General features: G+C 41.2%; 1 protein-coding gene across 27 annotated transcripts in view; it reads left to right on the top strand.

The window, feature by feature from the left end:
• The window catches only part of LOC139559867 (muscleblind-like protein 1), an 87,227-nt gene extending 72,574 nt beyond the window's left edge, over positions 1 to 14,653 (top strand). For 2 of the 27 annotated variants that reach the window (XM_071376263.1, XM_071376262.1), the window contains exons 3-13: positions 2,184 to 2,354; positions 2,538 to 2,588; positions 2,823 to 3,035; positions 3,532 to 3,771; positions 4,975 to 5,028; positions 6,048 to 6,201; positions 7,118 to 7,153; positions 8,634 to 8,719; positions 10,575 to 10,601; positions 13,092 to 13,163; positions 13,785 to 14,653. In XM_071376263.1, the coding sequence (XP_071232364.1) occupies positions 2,184 to 2,354; positions 2,538 to 2,588; positions 2,823 to 3,035; positions 3,532 to 3,771; positions 4,975 to 5,028; positions 6,048 to 6,201; positions 7,118 to 7,153; positions 8,634 to 8,719; positions 10,575 to 10,601; positions 13,092 to 13,148 (1,089 nt within the window). In that variant the 3' untranslated portion in view covers positions 13,149 to 13,163; positions 13,785 to 14,653. Of the gene's footprint in view, positions 1 to 2,183; positions 2,355 to 2,537; positions 2,589 to 2,822; positions 3,036 to 3,531; positions 3,772 to 4,974; positions 5,029 to 6,047; positions 6,202 to 7,117; positions 7,154 to 8,633; positions 8,720 to 10,556; positions 10,602 to 13,091; positions 13,164 to 13,784 lie in introns of all 27 variants that reach the window. The other 25 variants (XM_071376261.1, XM_071376260.1, XM_071376269.1 and 22 more) reach the window with 20 other exon arrangements.
• The last annotated feature ends 5,818 nt before the right edge of the window (positions 14,654 to 20,471 follow it).

The following is a 20,471-nucleotide window of genomic DNA, read 5'->3' as shown; positions in this document are numbered from 1 at the left end:
CGTGTTCTCAGTCAACTTACCTTGTAAAATAGATTTTTTTAAAGCGTTACAGAGACCCTCTTCTGACCTGAACAAACACACGTATGCAGACACACACACACATGCGTAAAGGCACACACTCACACACGCACTGACACACGCACAAAGAAACACACACAGACATTTTTGTCCCACAGGATAGAGCAGAAATCAAGAGCCCTTAACAATTAGTTAGTGCCAGGCATAGCCCAGACCTAGGGTGAAACAGGTTAGGGGCATGCAGCTATAAACAGCTCCCAGCATATCACACACACACACACACTGACACACACTGACCCAGTCACACAGAAACACGCACACAGTCATCAACTGAAAGTGGCACTCCAGTCTCCTTTTCACCTCTTTTAACACCTGATTTACTTAACAAAAGGCACATCTCAATAGGTGGTCCAGGTAAGTCATGACATAGCAAACGTGTGGGGGGGTTCCTTTCCTCTTTTGTTCTCTACTTCTCCTCTATTGTTCCTCAAGCAAGGGACGAGGCTGATGACATCACTGATTCCCAACAGACCAACTCTTTGAATATATATATTTTTTATTTAACCTTTATTTAACCAGGTAGGCCAGTTGAGAACAAGTTCTCATTTACAACTGCGACCTGGCCAAGATAAAGCAAAGCAGTGCGACAAAAACAACAACATAGAGTTACACATGGGATAAACAGACGTGCAGTCAATAACACAATAGAAAAATCTATATACAGTGTGTGCAAAAGGAGTAAGGAGTTAGTAGTAGCGAAGTAATTACAATTTAGCACATTAACACTGGAGTGAGAGATGTCCAGATAATGATGTGCAAGTAGAAATACTGGGTTGCAAAAGAGCAAAAACAAGTAAATAAAAACAATATGGGGATGAGGTAGGTAGTTGGATGGGCTATTTACCGATTGGCTCTCTACAGCTCCAGTGATCGGTAAGCTGCTCAGATAGCTGACGCTTAAAGTGAGTGAGTGAGATATACGTCTCCAATTTCAGCGATTTTTGCAATTCGTTCCAGTCATTGGCAGCAGAGAACTGGAAGGAAAGGCGGCCAAAATAGGTGTTGGCTTTGGGGATGACCAGTGAAATATACCTGCTGGAGCGTGTGCTACGGGTGGGTGTTGTTATCGTGATCAGTGAGCTGAGATAAGGCGGAGCTTTACCTAGCAAAGACTTATAGATGACCTGGAGCCAGTGGGTTTGGCGACGAATATGTCGCCAGGGCCAGCCGACGAGAGCATACAGGTCGCAGTGGTGGGTGGTATATGGGGCTTTGGTGACAAAACGGATGGCACTGTGATAGACTGCATCCAGTTTGCTGAGTAGAGTGTTGGAGGCTATTTTGTAAGTGACATTGTCGAGGATCGGTAGGATAGTCAGTTTTACGAGGGTATGTTTGGCAGCGTGAGTGAAGGAGGCTTTGTTGCGAAATAGGAAGGCGATTCTAGATTTAATTTTGGATTGGAAATGCTTAATATGAGTCTGGAAGGAGAGTTTACAGTCTAGCCAGGCACCTAGGTATTTGTAGTTGACATATTCTAAGTCAGAACCGTCCAGAGTAGTGATGCTAGTCGGGCGGGCAGGTGCGAGCAGCGAAGGGCATGCATTTAGTTTTACTAGCATTTAAGAGCAGTTGGAGGCCACGGAAAGAGTGTTGTATGGCATTGAAGCTCGTTTGGAGGTTTGTTAACACAGTGTCCAAAGAAGGGCCAGAAGTACACAGAATGGTGTCGTCTGCATAGAGGTGGATCAAGGAATCACCTGCAGCAAGAGCGACATCGTTGATATATACAGAGAAAAGAGTTGGCCCAAGAATTTAACCCTGTGGTACCCCCATAGAGACTACCAGAGGTCCGGGACAACAGGCCCTCCGATTTGATACACTGAATTCTATCTGAGAAGTAGTAGGCGAGGCAGTCTCCTTGAAGTTTGTTGTCTCTAAAAAAACACAATTTTGCTCCAAACATTTTTTGTGTGTACTTTACTGAATTTATACTTGGGATATCGCTTTTCAACAGTAAAAGTTCAAGAATCACTAGAGGACGTCTTTAAAGCAGTGCTGTCTGAATCTGAATCAACTTACTTTACTTTGACACACTGCTTCTCTCTCTTGCTGTCCAAACTCCCCCCCCACTCCCCTATCGCACCTCCCTCTCCCTCTCTCAGGGCCGTTGTTCCAGGGAGAACTGTAAGTACCTGCACCCTCCTGGCCACCTAAAGACCCAGCTAGAGATCAATGGCAGGAACAACCTAATCCAACAGAAGAACATGGCCATGCTGGCCCAGCAGATGCAACTCGCAAACGCCATGATGCCCGGCACACAGCTACAGCCTATGGTGAGACAAATACAGTAGGGATGTGAAGTCACACATACACAATGGTGAGAGAACACACACATGCACAAATGTGCGCACAAATGCACACACACACACACACACACATACACGTGAGTGGAAAAGAATATAACTGAACTGTGACCTGAAACCCCTCTTCATTTTATTCAACCTTTGCCAATCCAGGTTAGTCTCTATGACCTGGTCCAAGACAGCAACAGGTTCAGTTTACATCAAGTAATTACATGACAACACTTACAGTCGGCTGCGTCTCAAATGACACTCTATTCCCTATATAGTGTACTACTTCTGACCATGCAGAGCCCTAAAGCAGTGCACTATATAGGGAATTCAGTATCAGTTTAGATAAGCTACATAACATTGAATACAGCACATTTAACATACCAGGAAATATAACCTCTCACCTTTGACCCTTGTCTCTATCTGCCCGCCCCCTCCTCCCGTTTGCAGCCTATGTTCTCTATGGCACCAGGCCTGGCCACCAATGCCAGCGCGGCGGCAGCAGCCTTCAACCCGTACCTGGGCCCGGTATCGCCTGGCCTGATGCAGGCAGAGATCATGCCCAGCCCGCAGGTCCTCATGGCAGGCCACCCCAACCATGGCCAGGTCCCCAATGCTGCAGCCGCAGCTGCACAGAAACTCATGAGGACAGACAGACTGGAGGTAAGAGATTCAGATTGACGGACACCCCCTCCACCCCGCTCCAGCAGCCTGTGCTGATTCTAGGCCACAACATGCTGCGTTAACAAAAAGACACTGCTGCCCTCTGCTGCCCTTCAAATGCCACGTCCAACACACAGTGACTTTGCTCAATGCTTATGTCTGTATGGCTGTAACCACGTTTCCATCTACAGTTTTTATGTGTGTAAAGTCATACCGTAATAAAATAAAAAAAAGTCACGCCAGTTGTGATGGAAACAGGAAGTTTTGGTCCAATTTTATAAATGCTGATAATGAAATTGATGAAAATGAATGAATTATGCGTTCATATGAATTATGAAAATGAATTATGCGATAAATGGCGGTGGATATTTTCTTGATGCAGATTTTAGAATATTCACATGAAAATCTGTCGCCAATTGGATGGAAACCAAGCTAGTGTGTATCAATGTACATCCATGTATTCATCCCTCCCCCACACCCCTCTCCCCCTCGCCAGGTGTGTCGTGAGTACCAGCGGGGCAACTGCTCCCGGGGGGAGAACGACTGCCGCTTCTCCCACCCCTCCGACAGCACCATGATTGACACCAACGACAACACGGTCACCGTGTGTATGGACTACATCAAGGGCCGCTGCTCCAGGGAGAAGTGCAAGTACTTCCACCCTCCGGCCCACCTGCAGGCCAAGATCAAGGCTGCACAGCATCAGGTGAACCAGGCCACTGCCGCCGCAGCCATGGTGAGTAGTCCGCCATCTTGGATCATCTAGGAAACAGTCGCATTGTAGGAATGAGGAAATACACACAGTAGGATGAAGCTGCCCGTAGCCACAGATCTAAGGTCAGTTATGCGTTTTGACGTTGCAATGGATATGGTTAGGATTTGGGGAAGGGTAAGCAGAGAAACTGATCTTAGATATGTGCCTACAGGTAACATCTCTATTATATTATATGGCTCAGTCTTTTTCTCTGCCTGATGGCGTTAGCTGATAAAGAAAACCCACCGACGTTTAGCTGATCTGACTGATCGTATCTGTATCTACATCCTCTGTCTCAATGTGTGCTTCCCTTGCGTAGGTTCCTCTTGGCATTCAATGCATTTAATGTGCTTCTCTGACTGCAGTCTAAGTCTAATATAACAATGGTCGTTCCTCTCTAGCTGAACATCCACAGCTAAACTAGCGTTGTAACCCTTGTCTATTGTTCCTAGTATTTGCCATGCTTTGTATGAAGAGCAAAAAACAAACATTGTGGTGTTTAATCATTGTAATGAGACAATGACTATGATGTGCACAGTGAAAGATTAAGAGTGTATTGCTTTTTGATGGTTTAATAGTCCCACTTGTCCCACTTTAAACATTCTATAGCTCATATTGCTTAATAAAGGCTTCATAAACCCTTTATAAGGCCTGCATAGATGCTTCATAATCATTTATAAGCAAATGTCACGCTATATAAAGGTGATATAACAGATGTGGTATAAACCCTATACTACACTTCATAAAGTATGATATTTGTTCATAAATGATTTATGTAGACCTTATAAAGGGTTTATGAATGCTTCATAAGTTGTAGTTATTTTAAAGTGTGATCATATCACTCAATGCCCAGTTTTGAAGTAATGACAGTGTACATTCCATTTTATTCTTGTTTACATCTTTTCACAGTATTTGATATAGCTAGACCATTATTGAACTCATGACCATGTACTGTACTGTAGCTCTCAGCTGTAGTACTGTAGTATCTACACACTGTGCATGCCCTAGTCATGTTATCCCCTTGTATACTGCGTTCCAATGATTTGTTTTTTTATTTGTTTTTTTTTCTCACCTACCCGAACTGCACTGCTGCCCCCATGATGCACCTCTGCTTGCTGGTTTATGTTAATGCGCTTGAACCCCATTGGCCCATTGCCATCATGTGCTCGCTGCCTGCTAATTAAGACTCAGTCGGCTGTCAAATCACTGAAGCGACCCCTCGACGCAACCTTTGACCTGGTACTATGACCTTTCACCTTTTAGCTTGGCATGTGGCTTTGTCGTAGTGCAATGTCTTAACCCAGATATAGCTACTTTAATTATTGTTTGTTATCGTAATGTGTTTTCTTTCCTCCTGTTGCTATATGTGTCATTATTGCCTGTGATAAACTGATTGTGGCTTCCTTCCCGGCTTTGACTGAATTGACCATCTCCACCATGTTTGCGATTAAAAACCTGCTTCCCAAACAAACATCAATTCGACATGGGAATCTGTAAAAAGGGCCACAATCAATTAATCACGTATAGCTTATGTTAACAGTAGGAGAGGGTTGAGGACATTTTAGCTTTTAACAGTAAATGTAAATGGTGGCATGGCTCGAGCTTATGCACAATGTGTTGTGAATCAGTAGTATGTATGTACAGTATATATGCATGTATTTGTTCCTAGTGCATGTCTGATTGAGTGGGATATGATTAAAGTCATATTGTAGGGATCCATTCCCACCCGAGTTAATAAGATTGCTCATAATTCAGTTGATCATGGCGCTAGCAGTGCAGCCCCCTCTCTCTCTATGCTTCCTATCTCTTCCTCTTCTTAGCTGCCTTATTGTTTAATTAATAGAGCAATGCTTGCTTTAGTTGCATTAAGTCAGCGCAAGGTGTATTTATACGGTATATCCTCCATATTAAGCTTAGTAACTGATTGTATCATGGATATGAATGCTTTATAGAGTCACTATGTAGCCCCAGTTAGTGCCATGCTCTTGCTTGTGTAGTAATTATGTAGACTGCTGCTTGCTTGCTGGTGTTACACACGGTTACACTTTGTTGTTGTGATGTTCTTTTATCCTCTAACTTAACACCAATTCTCTTTTTTGTTTTCTTTCCCGTTTTTACCTCCAACACACCCTCTCTCTCACGCCTCCCTCACGCACCTCTTTCTCTCTCATTCTCTCTCGTTGTTTGTTTCTCCTCTCTCTCGCTCTCCCCCCCCCCCCCCCCATCCCTCTTTCCCTCCCTCCATTGGGGCTGGGCAGGGGATCCCCCATAGTGTCATGCCACCCATGCCCAAGCGGGTAGCCATGGAGAAGCCTAATGGGGCTTCTGCCATGTTCAACACCGGCATGCTCCAGTACCAACACGCCTTGGCCAACATGCAGTTTCAGCAGCAGGCTGCCTTCCTCCCCTCAGGTATGGCTCCCAGGGCGCCCACGTCGCTTTCACATGGTCTCTTTCATACGTAGAACTAGAACGAGTAGACCTGCCCGGACACTGAAGGTAGTTAGAGCTCAGCAAGAGAGTTAGAGTACGTAGAAGGTGAACAGTGCAAACGTTGCGATAACAGTGTTAAAGGCTCCACGCCGCCATCTAAATCTGAAAGTGGTGCAGGTGTTCAGGTTCTCTCACTGGTAATGTGCTTTGGTTTGGGCTGGGGGGGCTGTGCATGTGGTCAGATGGAGACTGCATCGGGACGTTTTTCCTTTCTGTCCCCTTGCATCTGTTTGGCAACATAATGTATGTCCTGCTTCCATATTCAACTGCTACACTTTTTCGATTCTGTCTTGAGCGTGTGTGTATGCTTTCGTGTCACTATTATGATTATTATTATGACTTTAACTATTTATATTCATCGATTGATGATTGCTATTACTATTATTATCACTGTTTATTGCACATGAATATCCATGTTTTTATTTGATCTGTATTGACTCTCTACCTGATTCTCCTTATTGGCTAGTTTGGTCAGCACCAGGTTTGGGGTCAATTCCATTTCAATTCCAGTCAATTTAGAAACACGGAAATTCCAATTCCAATCCTCTTCAATGGTTTTCAATGAGATATGTGTTAAATTGGAATTGGAATTAGGTTTACATTCTGAATTAACTGGAATTTAAATGGAATTTACCCCAACCCTGGTCAGCACACCTGTATTTCCACTGATGACTACTTACTGTGTTACTGAATGCTGTCCAGTTAATTAATTAACCTGATCTCTTCCTTCATTCTAACGAACCTTGTGACGGGCTGTTTTGATTTCTCTCCCCCTTTTCCAATCCACTTCCTGTTGCACACTTCCTGTTGCACTGCATGATGTGCATTTGGGCAGGCTCAATATTCTGCATGACCCCCACCGCCGGTGTTGGTAGGTTCCAGCTTTCCTTCTCCACCAATTAGCTTTCAGCCTTGCCAGTGACTCGCACATCAATCTATCTAACCATCACATCTGAGTGAACCCATATAGTTGTATAGCACGATTCCCACTTTTTTGTGCTGTCTAGTCAACTGCTAGGGTCGTTGTCACACGAGTGACCATAGGAGTTAGCAAGATAGGAGCACTCAATAACCATAGGAGTTGGCAAGACAGCACAAACAGATCTGGGATCAGGCTAATAATTTTAATTTCCCTCCATTTAATAATCCTCAGTATGGTCAGATCCACATGTAGTTGGATCTGCCTTTGCTTTGACAGAGTCACAGGGTTGGTTGTGGCATATAATATATACTCATTTGCACATTTCCTTTGTCATTTAAACAAAATAATGCTGTGTTTAGTCATAACTATAAATTGTAATACTGGCGATATACACTGAGTGTGAAAAACATTAGGAACACCTTCCTAATATTAAGTTGCACCCCCTTTTGCCAACAGTCTCAATTCGTTGACACACGGACTACAAGGTGTCGAAAGTGTTCCACAGGGATGCTGGCCCATGTTGACTCCGATGCTTCTCACAGTTGTGTCAAGTTGGCTGCATGTCCTTTGGGTGGTGGTGGACCATTCTTGATATACACGGGAAACTGTTGAGTGTGAAAAGCCCAGCAGCGTTGCAGTTCTTGACACACTCAAATTAGTGCACTTGGCACCTTCTACAATACCGCGTTAAAAAGCATATTTTGTCTTGCCCATTCACCCTCTGAATGGCACACATACACAATCCATTTCTCAATTGTCTCAAGACTTAAAAATCCTCCTTAAACTGTCTCCTCCTCTTCATCTACACTGATTGAAGTGGATTTAACAGGTGACATCAATAAGGGATCATACTGTAGCTTTCACCTGGATTTGCCTGGTCAGTCTGTCATGGCAAGAGCAGGCGTTCCTAATGTTTTGTGCACTCAGTGTATGTTTTAATGTAAGTTTTATTCTGTTTCAGGTGTACTACCAAACATGTTACTGTAAATATTCCTTAGACTCTATACCGCTTTAGTCTGGTATAACCTCAATATGCCATCCACAGATGTACCAATCTGAAATCCCTATCCCTTTAACACCCATGGCTAGATTCCAATCATATAACTTACTCCCTTCTCCTCTCCCTCGTGTCTTTCCCTTCTCAGATCAGAAAGGACTGGAAGTGTTTAAGCAATATGGTTACTGCCAACCCAACCTTCTTCTAGGCTAGGTCTTGTCTGCATCATATTGCTTACACGTATCCAATCCTCTCAGATCTTTGAGTATGCATCAGCGAGGGCAGAGAAAAAGGAAGTGAGTTATTGAATTAGAATCGGGCCCTTGCCCCTCTCCCCCCTCACCTGTCCCCTCACGTTTTCCTGGTGCCCAATTTGCCACACTCTACTCCTCTATGGGTTTTTGCTTATCTGATTTTCCCTTTTGACAAAAGTACCCATGATGCACGGTGGTACGCAAGGGTCTGCAGCCACCACATCTGCCACAAGCGGTCCCTTCGCAACCTCCTCAGCCAATCAGGTTTGCTCCTCTACCTCTCTCTCTCTCTCTCTCTCTCTTCTCTCCCTCTTGTACAGTGCATTCGGAAAGTATTCAAACCCTTTCCCTTTTTTCATTACATTACAGCCTTATTCTAAAATGGATGAATATATTTTTTCTCCCTCATCAATCTACACACAATACCACATAATGACAAAGCGAAAACTGTTTTTCAATTTTTTTGCAAATTTATTAAAATTTAAAAACAGATACCTTATTTACACAAGTATTCAGATCCTTTGCTATGAGACTCAAAATTGAGCTCAGGTGCATCCTGTTTCTAATTGATCATCCTTGAGATGTTTCTACAACTTGATTGGAGTCCACCTGTGGTAAAATCAATTGATTGGACATGATTTAGAAAGGCACACACCTGTCTTTATAAGGTGTAACAATTGACAGTACATGTCAGAGCAAAAACCAAGCCATGAGGTCGAAGGAATTGTCCGTAGAGCTCCGAGATAGGATTGTCTTGTGGCACAGATCTGGAGAAGGGTACCAAAAAATTTCTGCAGCGTTGAAAGTCCCCAAGGACACAGTGGCCTCCATCATTCTTAAATGGAAGAAGTTTGGAACCACCAAGACTCTTCCTAAACTCAGAAATCGGGGGGAAAGGGCCTTGGTCAGGGAGGTGACCAAGAACCCAATGATCACTCTCACAGAGCTCCAGATTTCTCTGTGGAGATGGGAGAACCTTCCAGAAGGACAACCATCTCTGCAGCACTCCACCAATCAGGCCTTTACGGTAGAGTGGCCAGACGGAGGCCACTCCTCAGTAAAAGGCACATGACAGCCCACTTGGAGTTTGCCAGAAGGCACCTAAAGGGCTCTCAAACCATGACAAACACGATTCTCTGGTCTGACGTGACGCTTGTTTCGTCTGGAGGAAACCTGGCACCATCCCTACGGTGGAGCATGGTGGTGGGATTGGAAGTCTAGTCAGGATCGAGGGAAAGATGAATGGAGTAAAGTACAGAGACATCCTTGATGAAAACCTGCTCCAGAGCGCTCAGGACCTCAGGCTGGGGTGAAGATTCACCTTCCAACAGGACAATGACCCTAAGCACACAGCCAAGACAACGCAGGAGTGGCTTTGGGATAAGTCTCTGAATGTCCTTGAGTGGCCCAGCCAGAGCCCGGACTTGAACCCGATCGAACATTTCTGGAGAGACCTGAAAATAGCTGTGCAGCGACGCTCCCCATCCAACCTGATAGAGCTTGAGAGGATCTGCAGAGAAGAATGGGAGAAACTCACCAAATACAGGTGTGCCAAGCTTGTAGCGTCATACCCGTCAAGACTCGAGGCTGTAATCGCTGCAAAATAATTCAGTAAAGGGTCTGAAATGTCTAAAAAACTGTTTTAGCTTCGTCATTATGGGGTTTTGTTTGTAGATTGATGAGGATTTTTGTTTAATTTCATACATTTTAGAATAAGGCTGTAATGTAACAAAATGTGGAAAAAGTCAAGAGGTCTGAATACTTTCCGAAGGCACTGTGTATACAGTATATATATATATATATATATATATGCCTTTCACGCACAGCGCACATGGAGGTTCTGTAGGTGCTTCCCTGTCTGCTAGGGATGGGATGGGAGACAGTCTCCCTCTTGTTGGCCTACACTGGTGGTTGAGTATAACCGTTTCATGAAAGGTTATTAGAACAGTACGTCTATGTATCATGTTAATGGTCAACTTTGAATGTAGTTATTAAACAAGTTATATGTGTCATTAACTAGTCATTCTGGGGAGACATTTACAGTATGTCGTTCATCTTTGACGTCATTTTAACCTTGATCTTTGTCCTTTCTCATTTTGAGGACTCTTCCTTATCAAAGTTGACTACCAACGAATACATGCAATTGGTATGTATGAGGTAGTTTTGCTTATTTTTTGTCAAGCGTTTTGCACAGTAGGTGCGTCAGTTGCTATCTGTGCCATTTGGTGCTCGGCTTATGTTTTTCTGCTGCTGCCTACATGCAGTCAAAGATATTAGTGTCTGAGGACTCTGAGGACACATTTCTTTCTTCTTCTGCTGCTTAGGCCCTTGAGGAGTATACAGTGGGGTCAGAAATGACTGACACCCTTGATAAAGATGTCAAAGAGCTCTATTAACATGTCATCTGACCAAAGCACCAGTTCCAATCCAAGTGGCAATGTTGTTTAGCAAACTCTAGGCATTTTACATTTGTCATGAAAATTGTCATGAAAATTGAGCCACGCACACCACTGGTGGGTTTGGTGTCGAAATTAGAATGCATAAGCAGAAAAGGACCCCATACCTACTGTAAAATATAGTGGTAGATCTTTGATGTTATGGGGCCATTTTGCTTCCTTTGGTCCCGGGGGCCCTTGTTAAGGTCAACGGCATCATGAACTTTCCCCAGTACCAGGATATTTTTGCCAAAAACCTGGTTGCCTCTGACAGGAGGCTGAAACTTGGCTGCAAGTGGATCTTCTAGCGAGACAATAATCCCAAGCAGACATCAAAAATCACAAAATACACATTTTGCAATGGCCATCTCAGTATCCGGACATGAAACCCATTGAAAACCTGTGGTTTGAATTGAAGAGGGCAGTCCATAAGCGCAGACAAAGGATATCAGGGATCTGGGAGGATTCTGTATTGAGGAAGGGTCTAAGATCCCTCCCAAGGTGTTCTTCAACATTTTAGAAAAAGGCTCAATGCCGTTATCCTCTCAAGGGGAGGTGTTGAAAGGTATTGAAAACAGGGGTGTCAATAATTTTGACCCCTACCTATTTTTGTATTTTTTGTATTACTTGTTAAACAAAATCTCCTTCTCTGAGCAATTGTATTAGTATAAAATAATAGAATTTCCCCAAAAATATTGGCATACAATATAGCTCAGTATTTCAATTATTTATTTTATACAGTAATTTTTGCTCATCTTTATCAAGGGTGTCAATAATTTCAGACCGTGGTCAAGTAGGACAAGGGAAAGAATACATGTACATAGTGAAATATTAACATATTTTACGTATAATGTAATGGGAGTGCAACAACCCTTAAAGTTAAAGACATTAGTTGAAACTTTATTATCCCAAGGGAAAAAATGTATGCTTAACTAACTGCACTTCAGGGAACAGAACCGAAACACCCCCCAAAAAAACATTTTCGGGGAGACAGAATCAGAACCGGGAAGGAAAGTGATCTATACTGTTCCAGTTCAGAACCGTTATTTTAAAAGCATGGGAACCGGTTAATATTATTATGTTACGTTCCAGGAATTATTTTCAGTCCCTCAAAAAAAACCTACAAGGCAGCTATGCAAAGCCCTCCCTCTGTCACTCAGAAACTTATTCCAGTGTCTGCCTGACAGCTGAAAATATTTGCTGGTGTGAGCATGTAGGCAACCTGCCCCTCCCCCTCCGAAGCTTAGGCTACTGTAACCTACTGACCTTACAAGCGTGATTCAGAAATTAGGGAGAGATTTTTAATACTATAGCTTTTACAATTCACATTGGATTTATCAACCATTGTTTTTAATTATGGTGCCACTCTGCACACACAAGCTTGTTAGCTAGATAGCTAGCTAGCTCTGGTCCAATGTTAACTCTGGAAGTTCAATAGACATTCAAAGATTTTCCATAGAAGCCGTTCTTCCGTAGGTATAGTTCTGTGGGCCTAATTGAGATAATGCATGTCATAACAATGTGCCCAGAGCTTCAAGCCAAGCCTCCTCCTTCAACCTGTCTCGCTCTCCCCCCCACCTGCAAAATTGAAGTCGCTTCTCGCGCCTTTCACTTGTCTGTCCACCGCGGATTTAAACAACTATAGCTTGCCTGCTCCATACTGCTCTATCCTCACTGATTTGTGAAGTAATTTAATGTCGAGCTAATGTAAAAAAATATTTCAGAGGTTTAAGAAGGAACAAAAAAGAACGATATAAACCAATACTTTCTTTCGGTCCGAACCGGTTCAGAACTTTATTTTACAGTTTGGAACAGTGGAACGGAAAGAAAAACAATACAAAACGATTGGAAAATAATTTTGGTTCCAACCCCAGGGGTTGAACCGGTCACCCCCGGTTCTGTAGGACTTAAGTTTGCACGAGGAGACACCTCACTAGCGACTGACATTTTATTTTCTTCCTCCACCCTCCCCTTTGCCAAACATTCCAAAAATAATGCTGGTTAGCAGGTTTCAGTGATCCTATAAAATGCTTTGTTTTATCTTTGCAACATTGTAACCACATTTTGTCTTATCTTCATCTCCTTTTCGGTAATGAACTCGGAAATGTGGTTAAAACTGCTGATGTGGGGCTAGTGGGTGTCCGATGATATGCGTACGAGGTTTGCTGTGTTTGATTTCTCTGCTCTGTCTCCATCCCCAGATTCCAATCATTTCTGCCGATCATCTGAATAGTCACAAGTATCTGACTCAAATGTAGTTCGAGTCAAGAACAGTGAGTTTCTATTCCTCTCTGTTTCGTTACAGTACGTTGAACTGTGCAGCTTGTGTGTTTGTTTTATTTTATACATTTAAAGGGGCAATCGGCAATCATACATTTTTGGACATTGAAATGAATATATACCCATTGATTCTTGAAGAATATTACTTATAGATGCCTCATGAGCTTAGTTTAACTCTTGTATCCCATCAGAATCCAAATTATAAGCTTGTTTCCAATATTTGTAAACAATGTAAATGCAAACATTGAATTTATTTTGATTTGTTTGGGTAAAAACATTATACAGCAAGATGTACACTGTATTTCCAGACGATAGCACTTGAAAGTATACATTTAAAAGTTGTTTCCAAAGTGGTCCTTGATGGTAATAACATAAACCATTTTGATATCATGGATTGTCAGTCCTTACATCCAGAGCTCTGTCTATGAATTTGAGATTGGTTATATTTCTCCAGACCCATCTTTCAGCTTTTTACCAAAAGCAGTGGCGGGGTGGCCGCAAGGTTATTGATTAAACTGCAGATTGACTTCCAGATTTTGGAAGATGAGCTACATATGAAAATAACTTTTCTATCTTAATTTATTTTATTTTATTCCTTGTCTCTTGTTTTGCAGATCAAATGACTGTGTGCTGGCACTGTACAAGCCTAAAGAGTTCAGCCTTTTTGTATATAATGTTCAGAATGTCAAGCAATGGACAGGAGGAGAATCGGTCATCATCTCTCAGTCGCTCCGCAATGCTGTTCTTGTCACACATGCCAACATCGGTGTGCCCAGTCGATGCCATGACACACATACATGCACACACACACCTCCTTGTCCTCCAAGTCAACACCCAGCTGAGAAGAGGAGTGTCTGTCTATCCATGCTGACAGACAGACACTGAGTACATTCACAATACACCTGTGTGTTCAAAAACATTTATTTTTTTACATTTTTTTGCACACACACGAGGCTGAGAGCGAGATGTTGTGGCGTCTAACGTACAGAATACTGTGTTGGTACCTCGGTAGACCAAGACAGCATTTTTTTTATTTGTTTTGTTTTTAAATTAATACATGCAAATGTGCACCTTGAATTTGAATTGAAATCAGAAAGGCACAACACATTTTAGCATGTACAGTTTTCTGTTTTTAAAAAGGCTTCGAGTGAAGCTAGATGATAAAATGAGGGTCAGGGACATATGAATGTTCTGGGTAAGAAACACACCTGTGTACCTTTTGAAGCACAACCATGCTAGCTTTAACCACCTAATGTGTGCCATAGAGGCCATACATCCCAAACCAGAGTGTTATTTCAGCAGTGTTATTCTGTTTACCTAAGATATGTGTTTTTATGGCTCGAGTTTTGTTTTTTACATCATTTCTCCATTGTGTATTTTCTTTATATATATATTGTGCCATTTGATTTTTTTGGTTGATATTAGGAATGGGTTCCTCTCCAGCCTTTGATCTCTCTTGCAATGAAAAAAAAAAAAAAGAAAAGAGGTGCCTTTTATCAATTTGTTTTTGTTTTTGCCTTTCTGTTTTTGCTTTATCGTTGTATTTATCAGATGGGGTGATCTATGACTCAGAGCTCATAGTGACTGGGAGAGTTGTAAGTCAGTAGACTCTAATGCCTGTTGAAGTGATAGGGGGCGTACTAGCTCTCCATGAGGTCTCATTTCCTTGTCCCCAACCTTAAAGGAAAAATCCACTCAAAAACGATCTTTTGGTATTATATCAAAATGTCGTTTTTGAGTTGATTTTTTCGTTATAGGTGGAGGGACTCTAAAAGTGTGTCTAGAAAGAAGCACTATCAAATGTGTTGTTAAAAAAAAGATACGTTTGATTAGGTCATAAGAAGATATGCACTTGGTTGAGTGTTTTTGTGCTCCCCCAGACCTATTACCTCTCAATAGACACATTTTCCTTCAATTGGGGTAATACAACAAATAACTAATTTGATGTGAATTTATCAAACAGAAGGGAAAAGTATCTCACTTTTTTTGATCAGATTTGATCTGATTCAGGATACCAAAGCACAGTTCTGCTCATGCACGAAGGGTTACCGGAGTACATGGCCAAATTCAAGAAAGGTTCAACACAGAATTGGGGGAGCAGAGATTTCATTTCAAAACCCTTGTTTTCACACGCCATTATGTTCTGTGATTTCGTTTTTGTCGTTTTGACTGAGGTGTAAGATCTCTTTACTGATTGTAATGTACTTCTATTGAAGCCTTAGATTACAGGACTGGGTTCCATCCCAATCAAATGTACTTTCAATCACCATACAGGCAACGAACACCAATTATATATTATAGTCCGTACACATACATACACCTTATAATGTTTTGGTTTAGTTTTTTTCTCAAGTAACAATTTACTCTTAAATTTCATTGAACTCATGTGTTATGTATTACTTAAGGATTTTAATCTATTTGAATATTTAGTTTGTAGATTTCTGCCTTATTATATTCTACTTGACAACATTATGATATAGCCGTTGTAAATGTAGAGATTTGGATTTTCAAACCATACTAATGATTAATAATAATATGTGGAGTCAGAATAAGTATTCCCATCATTCTTGTAGCTGGACGTCTGAAGAAGTTGATCAAAAATGTTGATCAAAGACCTTTTGATATTGATACAATGAACGGCATCAGTTGGTGTGTTGCCGAGGCATCAACTCTGGCTGAAAACGAATGTTTTAACTAGCTACAAGTCGAGATCTTGTTTGAAAACACACTATCGGGTCAAATCTTTCAGAACACCTACTCATTCAAGGGTTTTTCATTTTTATTATTTTCTACGTTGTGCTCAGCATATGTGGGAACTCCTTCAAGACTGTTGGAAAAGCATTCCAGGTGAAGCTGGTTGAGAGAATGCCAAGAGTCTGCAAAGCTGTCATCAAGGCAAAGGGTGGCTATTTGAAGAATCTCAAATATAAAATATATTTTGATTTGTTGAACACTTTTTTGGTTACCACATGATTCCATATGTGTTATTTCATAGTTTGATGTCTTCACTACTATTCTACAATGTAGAAAATAGTAAAAACAAAGAAAAACCCTTGAATGAGTAGGTGTTCTAAAACTTTTGACCGGTAGTGTATATTGTGTCGAAATTTAGATTGTCCATGTTTAGAGAAGGAACAAAAAGTTATTTTCTACTGTATCCATTAATTAAAATATATATATATATATTGTTTTAATATTTCTTAAGATTGCCCTGAATGTCAGCGCAAAATGAACAGTGAGATTGATGGGTCTCTGGAGTTTGGTGAATAGTGAGAGTAGAGGTGAGGTAGTGGACTTTGCTGAATCGGGAAGGTCGGTAATGCTGCAGATGAACGAACTCTAACCTAAGGGACGAAGGTTGACTTTTTGCACTTCTGTACATATTCAATGAACAGAGAAAAAAAAAACATTTATCATATTGAGATATTATTTTGAATAAAAAATTCTATAATGATAAGTACTTTTTTAGGTTAATTTAAAAAAAAATGTTGAAACGGATAGACCAGCTAAACAAATTTGCTTGCAAAAAGAAAGAAAATGGTGCCAGTTTCTAGGCCAATGCATTCAGAAAAAGCTATGCGTTTTTAAGCTTTTGTCAGTGGCTAGTAGTTTGCCAGGAAATCCTCAAGGGGCGTAATCCCCACATTCACTCCCACTCACTCCCCTTGTAGTATATGATATACAATAAATATGATATATTGTCCATATTTCAAATCATGCCTAGCCCTACAGTACAATAACTACAAAAAAATATGTTACAAACCATTTCAAATTTTAGTTTCATTGCATGTAAAAAGAACACAAATGTAAACAATCTATATAAGTAGATATGGAAAGTTTTCTATTTTCAATTTACAAAAATACATTTGGGGAGACAGGGGAAATAAGACTTTTGACAAGTAATCGAACACTTGCACTTGTGATATACATTTTTTTTACCAAGAAACTACATGAGCTCTCAAGAATAAAATGTAACGTTAACACAAAACCACCCCAGAAATATTCTCGAATCACCGTAAGATCACTCAAGTCAACATGGACTCACAGGGCACAGCTAATTATACCAGACAACTGTGAACTCGGCAGGTGAAGGCTCCCCACCGTACCGTACAAAATGTATAGGTAAACACTCTTTCAAATGAATGTAATTGTCTTCAGTCGAGGTCATCCTATTTCTGACTCGAGGTCGCTGTATAAGTGCTATGGAACCAAAGCGTCACTTTCTCCAAACCAACCAGAGCTGCGTGGGCAGATTTCACTGTCTCTCAGCTTAAACCAAGGTCTTTCTTCCCTGCTGGGGACACACATGCTTGACTGTTTAGTATGTGTGAACACCTAATTTTTTTTGCTTATAGTTGCTACAGAATAATGTACTACTCTTGTCTTCAGATTTGTTTTATGCAAAAAAAAATGTTGCCATAATTGACTCTTGCTGTTCTGAATTATATATATAAAAAAAAATTGAATAAAAAAAAAAACTGATTTGCTCACGCAACTCATCTGTGGTCTTCCTGTTTGCATGTTAACTTTGTCTATAACACATTACTGTAACGGTCCATTGCAGCTGTTTTTATCTCTATATAAAATAATTTCTGGGTAACCGTTAAGTACCTTGCTACGATTGTTTACCATTAAAACGGTCAAAAAGAGCATTTTCTCAAGCAATAATTTAACTAGGACTGTCTGAGTGGTCTGAGTGGGGAGGGGAAAACTGAAATCGAGCTGGTATTGTCAGAGAGGTTTAGAAGTCTCTTATTGGTCAATTAACTAATTTACTGCCTAGTAGGCCAAATTCACCAGGTAGGCCAAAACTCCATACCACCAAAACAAGCCGAAATTTCAGGCTGTCTTTTGAAGCATCTCTTACTCTAAAAGGGCATTATCATAATTTTCATTATTATTATTCCAACCTCATAGTGTGGAAATATATATAAAACACAGGAAAATCACGTATTTGACTACACTGGGCCTTTAAAGAGATGACAAGACACCTTTCCAAGGAGATTAGTTTTCTGTTCCTTTGCTTCCTAGAGTATAGCCCTCGTTCATGGTCATGTTTGTGGAAAGTAAATTACAGTCATGAATTTGATAGAGAAAATATGCTTATAATAAACATATGCCACAACTTATAACGAACAAAATATAAACGCAACATGTAAAATGTTGGTCCCTTATTTCATTAGCTGAAATAAAAGATTCCAGAAATGTTCCATATGCACAAAAAGCATATTTCTCTCAAATTTTGTACACACATTTCTTTACATTCCTGTTAGTGAGCATGTCTCCTTTGCCAAGGAAATCCATCCACCTGACAGGTGTGGCATATCAAGAAGCTGATTAAACAGCATGACAATAAATGGCAATCTAAAATTTGCAGTTTTGTCACGCAACATAATGTCTCAAGTTTTGATTGAGCCTGCAATTGGCATGCTGACTGCAAGAATGTCCACCAGAGCTGATGCCAGAGAATTCAATGTTCATTTCTCTACCATAAACCGCCTCCAACGTCATTTTTGAGAATTTGGCAGTACTTCCAACTGGCATTACAACCACAGACAGCATGTAACCAGACCAGCCACCTATGGGATCGTCGAGACCAGTCACCCAGACAGCTGATGAAACTGAGGAGTATTTATGTCTGTAATAAAGCCCTTTTCTGTGGGAAAACTTATTCTGATTGGCTGGTTACTGTCTCCCCAGTGGATAGGCCTATGCCCTCCCAAGCCCACCTATGGCTGCGCCCCTGCACAGTCATGTGAAATCCATAGATTAGAGCCTAATGAATTTATTTAAATTGACTAATTTCCTTACATGAACTGTAACGCAGTGAAATCGTCGAAATCATTTTAGTTCGGTATAATTACTACGAATTCCCTCTTTATTCTGTACTTTCAGAAACCACACAAACAGCACTGAACATTATTGGACCAACGTAACTGGAGCTGGACCTCTTGGCGAAGATTGAGGCCAGCTTTAGTATGCCAGCAACATACTGTATGAACGTACACTCCTCTAAAGTTTTACTAGAGGAAAAAACAGCAATAACAGACATAGGAAATGTGTCTATTTTATTGAAGTAGTAGTAGTGTTTGAACAACAAAAACGAGTTTTATTAGAAGGAAAAAAACTGACTGTCATTATAAATATGCATAACCCATATTTCAATATTAATGTAGTGACCAAACAACAAAAACGCCACCCCCCCCACACACCCCTAAAGGCATAGTATTATGGCAGCTGCCAAGGCTGTCAGTCAGTAATTGCTGCAGATGTGCTCAATAGTGCTTGAGCATATGATACTCCCCAAAGCATGGTGCAACACACAGAACACATGTACTTTGTCAACCTTCCTTCTCCTGGTGCTGGACAGGCAGACTACAGTGTCTCTGTGTGCAACTGCCTTGAACAGCAGCTGGAGGGACTTTGGAGGCAAAATGTTGTGCCGTGAGGCGTAAGGGATTGTCTGTAGCAGGACGGCCCCCAGTGGACGTACGCCGGGTGGTGTGGTGCTCTTCCAGCAGCACTTTCATGAAGTTCTCTGGGTACTTTTGGTAGGTAATCACCTCACCTATGGGGGGAGAGGGTGTGGGCAGGATGAGGAAGTGGAGAAGATGATGAGAGAGTGGGGAGGTGGGTGAGATTACTGTCAATATAATTGCATAATGGAACTGTAGTCATTTGTATGTCCAATTACAAAAAAAAAATACTTGTTCAGTAATCATCTCACCTGGCGGTGAACTATGTGGCCATGGAGGACAGCAGTGTCGATCAGGTGGAAAAAATATCTTCTTGTTCCACTGGGTGGTTTTCAGAGTGCATTCCACGGAGCTGTTTATCATGTCTGCCTTATCCACAGCCCCCATTTGGAAGTTATAGTCAAGCGCACCTCAATTTGCTTTATATATTGCTATTAAAAAAAACTATATTCAAATATCCTACGTATCTTAATTTCCATCATTTAAAATGAATATGCAAAATAATGTTGGCAGTTTGTGAAAAGGATTGTTACCTATAACCAGGATTGCCATTGCGTTAGATTTTTCTCATGCATTTATTATTTTAGCAAACAATTATTGTGATTCATCCTATATTGTCCCTAACATCCTTAGCCCCTTGCAACAGATGTGGGATACATACACACTCACTCTTACACACTCAACCCCTTTCCCCCACGCTCAACCATAAGCTCAGATACTCAAAGGTTGTTACATCCCAGAGCCCAACTCAAGAAAGGACCTGATTTATGAATGCATATACAGTTACAGCTGTTTGAAAAAGCATGCAAGATTGAGCAAAAATGG

The sequence above is a fragment of the Salvelinus alpinus genome, chromosome 30 (genome assembly GCF_045679555.1).
Source record: "Salvelinus alpinus chromosome 30, SLU_Salpinus.1, whole genome shotgun sequence".
Classification (NCBI taxonomy): Eukaryota; Metazoa; Chordata; class Actinopteri; order Salmoniformes; family Salmonidae; genus Salvelinus; species Salvelinus alpinus.
Note: the sequence above shows the minus strand (reverse complement) of the source record. Positions and strands in the feature narration are given on the sequence as shown.